Source organism: Electrona antarctica (assembly GCF_951216825.1).
Source record: "Electrona antarctica genome assembly, chromosome: 11".
Lineage (NCBI taxonomy): Eukaryota > Metazoa > Chordata > Actinopteri > Myctophiformes > Myctophidae > Electrona > Electrona antarctica.
The window spans coordinates 9,207,495-9,217,906 of NC_136792.1; the positions used below are offsets into that span (position 1 = coordinate 9,207,495).

The 10,412-nt window shown below is 43.9% G+C and overlaps 1 protein-coding gene across 1 annotated transcript; it reads left to right on the top strand.

Moving 5' to 3' along the window:
• Window positions 1–78: 78 nt before the first annotated feature.
• LOC306932482 (aldehyde dehydrogenase family 3 member A2-like) lies at window positions 79–10,115 on the top strand (the record flags this gene model as incomplete). The annotated part of the gene is made up of 9 exons (XM_079514311.1): window positions 79–234; window positions 802–1,033; window positions 1,797–1,882; window positions 3,711–3,919; window positions 6,180–6,297; window positions 6,738–6,879; window positions 7,739–7,905; window positions 8,737–8,836; window positions 9,590–10,115. 9 exons carry the CDS (start codon window positions 79–81, stop codon window positions 9,907–9,909), a joined length of 1,530 nt encoding a protein of 509 aa, XP_079370437.1. The 3' UTR covers window positions 9,910–10,115.
• Window positions 10,116–10,412: the final 297 nt, after the last annotated feature.

Genomic DNA, 10,412 nt, shown 5'->3' on the forward strand with positions numbered 1-10,412 from the left:
TGGTGTAAAATCCACTCCGATGATTTCTCCCCCCATCTAGTGTTGGCTGTGGCTGTGCTGTAGACAGAGGCTCACAACATGGACAGACAGGCTGTTAATCGGGCGAGGGAAGCCTTCCTGACTGGCAGGACAAGACCTCTGGAGTTCCGGCTGCAGCAGCTCCAAGGCCTGCAGAAGATGCTTAAAGACAGACAGGCTGAGATCGTCACAGCGCTCAAGCAAGACCTCAACAGGGTGAGTTGTATATTGCCACCTGCATGTATAGGATACAGCATTTGTTATGGGGAGACACGTGTTAAGTTTGTAGAGAAAAGGCCTTGTGCACACCTACAAGGACTGGTGCGTAGGAGCCTCGGGTCTCCTCCGATACCCGGGCCGTCAAGCCACCATCTTCTTTCCACCTGACAGTGACAGGTCTCACTATAGGGGACATAACGCATGTGGAGGTATACACGCTATCCCCCCCACCTCCTCCCCCCCTGAACAGGCAGGCGCCCTGACCGTTTGTGGGGATCGGTATGAACATGTTGATAAAGCAATATGCTTCATGTATGCCTCAGATATTAGATAAAAGTCAGGTAAAGTCATGTACGTATAACGTAACATATACCACTCAGCAGTGAATATTGCATGAATTGGCTTCACAATTATAGGATCAAACGACTAGAACCCACAACTGAATGTCAGCCCATTGAGTTTGGTCGGACATGAAGTAAAATACTGTCATCAGTGCAGTGTTTTAACTCCATATTCCTGAAGCATTTTCACACCAGTGTCACCAGGTTGCATTTCCACCCTCAGAGCCAGTATGACACCCCGCTCTTGGAGTTAAACGGCCTGGAGGCAGAGGTCGAGCTGGCCATATCTAAACTGGCGCAGTGGGCCGCCCCTCGGCCCGTGGAGAAGAACCTCCTCACCATAAAAGACGAGGTATACATCCAGCCGGAGCCCCTGGGGATGGTGCTCATCATCGGGGCATGGAACTACCCCTGGGCTCTCACGCTGGCACCTCTCATTGGAGCCATCGCTGCTGGTATAACCATGGCTTTTCTCCTTGTTTTCCATTAATTGAATACTTTATTAGTCAAAATTGTAATCAGCAACGAGGTATAGTCAGACATAAAGGATAACACAAAACAGTCGCGGGGACTTGTTTCCATTGTGGTCCTGTGTATTCAATTCATCAGCATAGCATACAAAACCTATGCATACAAAGGATAAAAAGAGAAAAAAGTGCCTATATATACCCTCCCTTCCATATACTTAGTCATCACTAATAAGTCGATACGTTTGAATGAACGGAAAAGCATTGACAGTTCCAATAAAAATGTACAGTACTGCTTGTTTAACCACACTAGATTAATTAACAATGGAGAACTGACTATTGTTCTGCGACGCTATGGCCTCCAGAATATGGTGAAAGCCGTCGCCTAGATTGAACCCATGCTCTGAGCTGGCAGCAGCAATACCCAGTCCAGTCGTGTTAACCCAGAGACCTCCATATTATTGTCCTATCATCACTTGTGATGTCATCCCATTCATAGGTCCTCATTCTGTGTGTGTGTGTGTGTGTGTGTGTGTGTGTGTGTGTGTGTGTGTGTGTGTGTGTGTGTGTGTGTGTGTGTGTGTGTGTGTGTGTGTGTGTGTGTATGTGTGTGTGTGTGTGTGTGTGTGTGTGTGTGTGTGTGTGTGTGTGTGTGTGTGTGTGTGTGTGTGTGTGTGTGTGTGTATGCGTGCGTGCGTGCGTGCGTGTGTGTGTGTGTGTGTGTGTGTGTGCGTGTGTGCGTTGTGTGCAGGCAACGCAGCTGTGGTGAAGCCGTCCGAGCTGAGTGAGTGCTCGTCACTCCTCCTCCGAGGGTTGCTGCCTCGCTATGTGGACCAGGTCGGTAGCCACTAGCCAGCACGCACTGCCATTGTTGTGAGAGTAGCGTTATTGTGGAATGTGAGCGCAAAGTAGGACTATTGTTTTGCCCTCACTGTTCTCCACAGTCTACTTGAATCACTACACCAACACAGTTCTTCACACAGCATACTTGGCATGGTTTTTAAGTTAACCCAGACCCATGCGGCCGGTTCTACAAATGTCTTCTAAATCCGAACCGTTTTCTGAGAAACGTGTGTTTCTATATCAGTGGTGCTCACACCTTTTCATTTCAAGGACCCACAATTATGTATATTATTTGGCCGCTTACCCCATCTCAAAATATTTTGTTCCAGGAACCCCTGGAACAAAATATATATATATTCAAAGATTAGCACACATTTTCAAAAATAGCAGATAGCACGGCCCGAAGTGACACGCTACGAGCTTGTATATCTGCTATTTTTGAATAGCCAAAGTATAACATGAGACAGATGCTTTCCTGGTTTTAATGGGTTAACCATATAGACGTTTATACATATAGTATACATATAGTTTCATTATATAGATATATTCCACTGTTACATTCTTAGCTTACGCATGTTTCATGTTAACTACTTGTATGTATATGATGTATTGCCATGCTTTTTGTTCTTGCTTAATGTACGTCGCTCTGGATTAAGAGCGTCTGCTAAATGCCTAAACTGTAAACTGTAAACTGTAGACGGTGCCATGTACAGTATCATAAGAAATGTAATTTGGCAATTGGCCAGGTCAGCAACAACACATTTCTTTTAAGAGTTCTGGTTAAAAGCAGAATTGATGTGGAAATGTGGAGTGTTGATTGAACAGCCGGCACACAGAAAGGATCTGTTCCTAGGCCTGCTAGGGCCTTAACTTGTAGGGCAGATGCGGACGCAGGGTTTATTACCAAGATCTATCTAGAGCAGCGGTGCCCACACTTTTTTGACTTGAGAGCTACTTTCAAAATGACCGGCTCAACAAGATCTACCCACCCAAACAATTATTATCCCAAAGCTGAAAATAGCCCCTACCTGAAGGGGCTTTGGAATAGCGGTGCTGGCATTACATATAAGACAAACACACTCGGAATGGGATGGGGAAAATGGAATTTGTGCTGTTTTGCTTTGTATAACGTATGTAATGCAACACTCTTGAAAACAAAGTATTGCATTGTGGGTTTGGGCTGACAGGCCCTATCTGATGTCAATCAAGTCAACTTAATTCAAGAGTCAGATGACTTTCTTTCCTTTTTATTTTAATTAGGCCTATATATTGTTTAGGGCCATCTCATGTGATCTACCTGAACAGCCTTTGTGATCTACTGGTAGATCACGATCTACCTTTTTAGCCATAGTCACAAAGAAACCAAGAAAATAATATTTGGCCAATGTTTGATCAATGACAACTTACAGCTTACTATTAGTATAGTATATAGGTAAACCACACTTGGCTGGTCCTCGTTAAATAGGAAAGTGGTACATTTACTTTTTAATCAGGAAAATGTAGCATCCTGTCAGTCAAGGGTTTCATTAACCAAACTTTCAAAAATCGTGACGAAAAGACAGGACTAACATTGTGAAAACCTAACAAAAGGAATTTTTTTTAATCAAGCATGGCATTTAGGCACCACAACGTATCAATTATCTTACAGCAGTAGCAAAATATTGATGGTCTACATTTGTCGAATTCAAGTAAAATGACCTGCATCTCTTGATAAAATAACTTGTCATACAGAAAACACTAAATCAGGCCATTTTCATTATCGAATATCATCAGAAGTCTGAATTGGTGTCAGTGAGTTGTTGTTGTTGGTCTGGTTTGTCAGGAGCTCTACCCAGTGGTGACAGGCGGCGTGTCGGAGACCCAGGATCTGTTGAAGCAGCGCTTTGACCACATCTTCTACACTGGGAACCCCACAGTGGGTAAACTTGTGATGGAGGCCGCCGCCCGCCACCTCACCCCAGTCACTCTGGAGCTGGGAGGAAAGAGTCCCTGCTACATCGACAAGAACTGTGACCTCAGAGTTGCCTGCCGGTAATATGCCACTATTAATAGTGATATACAGTACTGTTTAACTAGAGGAGTATGGTAATCTAGCATTATGAATAGTGATACACTGTGCTTTGCATACTGTACCATTTAACTTTGAGGAGTATGTACTGAAATCTACCACTAATAATAGTGACATGACATGCTGCTTAAAAGGGATAATGTAATGTACTTTACCATGAAGGGGTTTCGTTTGTTGACTGCTGGCTCGCTGTACATGACCAGGAGCATATTACGCAGCTACTTATTGATTGATTTTGTCTTAAAAAATGCATTTATTATTACATTATTATATTGTATTATTATTATTATTCTGCTGAGAATAGTCATTATAACTGCGTCCATAGTAAGGAAGATAGAAGCGGAACAGCAGACTATTCAGAAATGTCAGAATGCCTTTAGTACTACAGACGAAAAACAGTTTAAGTCCACACTAATTATCCATAATGTATAAATGATGGATAAGGGTTCAGGACAACGAGGCCTTTTCGTGGAGGGGTCAGAATAAAATTTGGACTTAAACTGTTTTTCGTCTGTAGTACTCACTGACCATTTTGTTCAACAACGCCGTGCAATAATGGTAGGCTATTTCCGTCAGACAACTCACATGAAACAGTCAGATTTATTGAGAATGAGTGTCAGTATACTGTATAATACAGGCTAAATTATTATTATAAACTCTATAATGATAATTTAGCCTGTATTATGATGTTGGTGTGATTTAGGTATAGGCCCCCTAAACTGTCACTCCAAGCAGGGAGAGCAGGGAATCATCAAGATAGTAAAGGGGAAATCTAAAATCAGTGCTGCCTACAGGTGGATACCGAGATGGAGGAGGGGGTGATGTAAATAATGTGGTAATAGTATCCATCCATCTTCAACCGCTTATCCGTAGTCGGGTCGCAGGGGCAACAGCTCCACCAGACATTCCTCTCCAGAGCAACATTAGTAACGTAGTTCGTCCTGGGGGATCCCGAGGCGTTCCAAGGCCATGCAGTGAGTCGATGTAATCCCTCCATCTGCGCCTTGGTCTGCCCCGGGGTCTCCTCCCAGTGATAATGGTCTGCCCCGGGGTCTCCTCCCAGTGATAATGGGTGTATGCAGCAGCAATAATGGTTGCAGCAATCATTGCAGTCTAGAGCAGTGCAGCAGCGATATAGGCAGAGTGAGAGTGAACAAGTCAATTCCGCCGATTAAATAGACCACCGTGGACCGAGAATCACATGTATTTGAGTGGTGCAACCACTCCAAGGAACAGCAATGTCCGTGTTAACCTATGTGTTAACCTATGTGTGTGACTATGTGTTAACCTATGTTTGTGTGTGACTCATGTGTGACTCATGAGTACCAGTAGGGGCGATGTCGTGCCAGACACAGAGAGAGAGAGATAGTGCTGCACTGTTGCCTGCTAATGAGAGAGAGAGGGAGAGAGAGAGAGAGGGGGGGGGGGGGGGGGGGGGGGGGTGGAGTTGCACCACTCAGTTCACATGGGTGTGATTTTTGTTTATGGTTTACTTTATTTGGAAAAAGCAGCGCACAAAACAAGTTTTGACATTTCTTATACAAAAGGTTCTTTAGTGCAATTACATGTTTAGCAGTGCAACTCCAGTTGACGGCCTGGCAGCATAGCTAAATGTAATATAATATTACATTTAGCTACTTCAGGCAGTCAACTCCAGTTGACGGACTGCAGTATAGCTACATGTAATATAATATTACATTTAGCTACTTCAGGCAGTCAACTCCAGTTGACGGCCTGCAGTATAGCTAAATGTAATATAATATTACATTTAGCTACTTCAGGCAGTCAACTCCAGTTGACGGACTGCAGTATAGCTACATGTAATATAATATTACATTTAGCTACTTCAGGAAGTCAACTCCAGTTGACGGACTGCAGTATAGCTAAATGTAATATAATATTACATTTAGCTACTTCAGGCAGTCAACTCCAGTTGACGGCCTGCAGCATAGCTAAATGTAATATAATATTACATTTAGCTACTTCAGTTGACAGCCTGAAATCCCAAGAGCATGTGAGATATTATTACTAACATTATCTCTTATTTCCTCTGGGATTTCACTGCTTACCTTTTATAGATCAAGTGTAGAAGCACACTCTAAATGCGTGTGTGTATACTCATAACAGCCGTATATGTGATTTACTGACATAATATCCTCCGAAGAGATCATTGCCATTTTGTCAGATGGACACATTGGTGACACAGCTTTAGTTTGTCCACAGGCGTATCACGTGGGGAAAGTTTGTCAACTGTGGTCAGACATGCATCGCCCCCGACTACATCTTGTGTGAATCCAGCATCCAAGGCCGAGTGGTGGAGGCCATTCGACAAACCCTGTTGGTAAAATACCAGCCTCATGGATATTTATTATTTATGTATTTTATTATTTTAACCACATTAATTCAAGAGCCGCCAGTGCACCTTCATACAATAAACACCATCGTACAATGACATATAACATAGGTGCTTCTCTCTACACACACACTACTCTCATCTCTGATCAAAACTCAGTTCTGCCATACCTACCTACGTCAAATTGATATTTCTGGCATTTCTTAGTCATTGGGTGGAGCATGCAGTGGTAGATTATTCAATTATCTACCATGGAGCAAGTTTGGGCTTTCATCCCAGACCAACTCTATACTCACTTTTTCACTAATTGGTTCCATCCACTATGGGAGAACGTGTGTTACTTAGTGTCTCACGTGTCACATTTCAGTTCATTATTTAAAACCATACCTCTATAGTCTAACCCAAATTTTATTTTTGTTCTATTGCAGGAATTCTACGGCGCAGACCCCAAATGTTCACCAGACTACGGACGAATCATCAACCAGCGCCACTTCAACCGAGTGATGAATCTGATGGAGGGTTACACAGCTGTGGTGGGAGGGCAGACCGATTCCTCACAGCGCTACATCGGTAGGATGTGTTTTCACATTTTTGGGGCGAATTCACTCTAGGGTCTCTGATCCAGAAGTAGAGTCCACATGCCAGATGTTGTGATTAGTGTGAACACTAATCACAACGGAAGGGTGAATCTCAGGATTCACCGTTCCCGAGTACGGTAGGCAGTGTTCATACTCCTCAAACGAATTACAGTGTGCTTATTTACACCAGCATTTGGTGTAACAACCACGTGGTGAAGCAGTTTGTTCACAGTGAATCTTTTCCAAATCTTTTCCCACATTGCAGGAAAAGCTTTACTGTGTTTGGGTAAAGCTTATCCGGCAGTGCAGGGGAAAGCTTGAACAAACAAAAGTGCCTTCATTGAAAATTCCAATTCCCAGCAGCCAGAACACGACCATGTATCATTGCAGCTGAAAACAGCTCAGAACATGCAGAGAGAGGTAAAATAGCATAAAAAGTCCACTTTAAGCTAACATAATTATGAAATGTTCAGTTAGAGCATTGTGTCGTACTGAACATAACGAGGGAGGTCTTCGATGCACGTCCCACTGGGAGGAGACCCCGGGGCAGACCAAGGCGCAGTTTACATTGGAGGGATTACATCTACGTATGAATTTCCCTGCGGGGTAATAAAGTACTCATCTCATCTCATCTCATTACTGGCCTTGGAACACCTCGGGATCCCCCAGGAGGAAGTTACTACTGTTGCTCTGGAGAGGGAAGTCTGGAGTCTCTCTGGTGGAGCCCCCGCGACCCATCTACGGATAAGCGGTTGATGAAGATGGATGGATGGATGAACATAAACACTGAACATCCTGGGTACATCCTGTCAGTAGTGTTGACCTTGTCTCTCCACCCCGTCCATCCCTAGCCCCCACCGTGCTGAAGGACGTGCCCCCCCACGCCAGGCTGATGCAGGAGGAGATCTTCGGACCTCTGTTGCCTATAGTGACGGTCAGTGACATGGACGATGCCATTCGCTTCGTGAACGAGAGAGAGAAGCCGCTGGCCCTCTACATCTTCTGCTCAGACAAGAAGGTAAGAGATGCATTGGTTTAACACCGACTGTCCACAGAGGGATTAGCCTGGGGTCCACCTATGCTAGGCAGCTCCCGGCAGGATCCGCCGGGAGAATCTAGACGCAGCTGATCGACAGAGAGACAGAGGAGTGTGTGTGTGTACGTGTGTGCACGTGTGCGTCAATTTAACAAAGGTGCAGACAATCAGAAATCAGCAGAGAGTGATCGACGGTTGCGCTACTCTATGCCGAATTGAAGTGGACTCGGACCCAGACTTTTTTTCCCTCCCTTGAAAATAAAAACGTCTGGGTTTCCGAGCCTACAGAGGGATAAACATTCAGGAGATAGAGGACAGGCAATGCAACCTCTTCTGGGCTCATATGGGGCCGAAGCGTTTTTATGTTGTTGAAGACATAAACCTCACATTTCTAAGCTAATCCCAGGTTAGCAGGAGCAATTATTATGTGGCTACTGCATTGCAGTTTGTAAACAGTCCAAAAGTTGAGACGGGTGGTATTTCAAGACATAGTTTCAAGGGTATCAGGTACGGTCGCCTCTAAACCATCTCGCCCCTCGATGTTTTCCGCCGACCTCACGTCGACCGCTCGGTGCCGCGCTTCTTGTATTCTTTATTTTGTTTTACTGAGAATAAGGTTAGAAGGGACGAGTTGGTAAAGGGGCGACTCGTTTGTTATTCGTTTCAAGACAGGGTCGGCCATAGCTCAGTGGGTATTGGCATTTGTGTGAGAACGTTAAGTGTATCAGGTTTTGGCATTTTGTGTGAAATTCTCCTTCACTCACGCAGATGTTTCTCCCATTTCACTCCATATTTTCTCCTAAACTTTCAAAGGCAGTGAAGAAAATGTTGGACGAAACAACCAGTGGAGGAGTGACGGTCAATGATGTCATGATGCACTACACTATGAGCTCTCTTCCATTCGGTGGTGTCGGTGCGTACACTTTTAACTTCATGTTCAAATACACTTCCTGGTGTTACACAAGGACTATTAAAAGCGGACAGGAAGCGAAGACCGTACGGTGGACTCCATGTTGCTCCCTGGAAGGACAGATACATGCGCATGTTTCTTTCCTTCCAGGGAGCAACATGGAGTCCACTACGGTCTTCGCTTCCTGTCCGCTTTTAATAGTCCTTGGTGTTACAGTGAAACATTTGAGTCTTTGCACTACTGGAACCCCACATTATGTATGTAGTGTATATTCATTGTATCTATATTTTTGGTATCCATCCATATCTGTATCCTTTTAAGCGTGTATTATTTTTTATTTATTTTCGTGTCATGCACACCTTGTGCACACCTCGTGTATCCTGTTACCAGCTACTGTAACAATTGAATTTCCGGTGTAATGCTTTACTTATTATTAGCAAGTTGACCCCACGGTCTTCCTCACACAGTGTTGTAAGTACAGGATCCCATGGGAAACATCTGCAATAATAAAGTATTTATGTTACAATTTACAATTTAGGCATTTAGCATTTAATCCAAAGTGATTTACAGTAAGCAAGAACAAAAACATGGTAATACATGGAATATCTATATAATGAAACTATTAACTATACGTATTTAGTTAAGATGTTACCTACACTGATGAAGACTTTTGCACAACGAACGGTCCTATTCTGAGAGCAGACAGACACAGTGTTGGAAGCGTCAGTAACATGTGACTCTGTTGACCACTTGCAGGTCAGAGTGGCATGGGTCGCTACCACGGCAAACACTCCTTCGACCAGCTCAGCCATCATAGGGCGTGTCTCGTCAGGTCCCTGGGCATGGAGAGCATGAACCTGGCACGGTACCCGCCTCAGGACCGCCAGCGAGCGCGCAGGGCCAAGATGGCCCTGAAGTCGCCCATGATCGACTTTTCCAAAAAGACCTTCGTCTGGGCCGTGTCCGTCTCTGTCATTGCGTTTGGCCTCTTCATCGCCCTACTGGTGATTCTGTTAATGGCAGCCGGGCTCAACTGCACCTGTTGGTACTGGCGAGGGTTTTACACCTACTGGTAACACTTTGTCTATTGAGGTCCTTGTAATAAGTAATAAGCATACATGTTTAGGTAATATGTTGATTTTCATTTTTATCTCCTGTCTTAGCGTCTTAGTGCCTTCAACACCTGTAGCCGTGGTATGGTCATGATTTACTGTACCATGGTGTCGCGTGTATTTATGCTTTCATAACATGGTTGCCAGCAACACCATTAGCAACAAATATTCACACATCAAATTGTAAATTTGCTTTTCTGTTCGTCAGTGTTTGATAAAATACAATTGCGATAAAGACAATAATGAAATAGGCTAATACATCGGAAAAAAAGTGCACACAAACAATTAACTAAAAAAAGATTATAAAACAAAAGGAGTAAAAATAGATGTATCAAAATAAGGCTTTCTCTTGAAAGTTTTAAGAAGGAGATTTAAAAGATGACTTAGCTGTAGCCTTAGCTGTAGCCCATTCTCTGACATGTGTTCCATAGCTGAGAACGCTTGATTTTGAGCTGTGATTTCAGAAC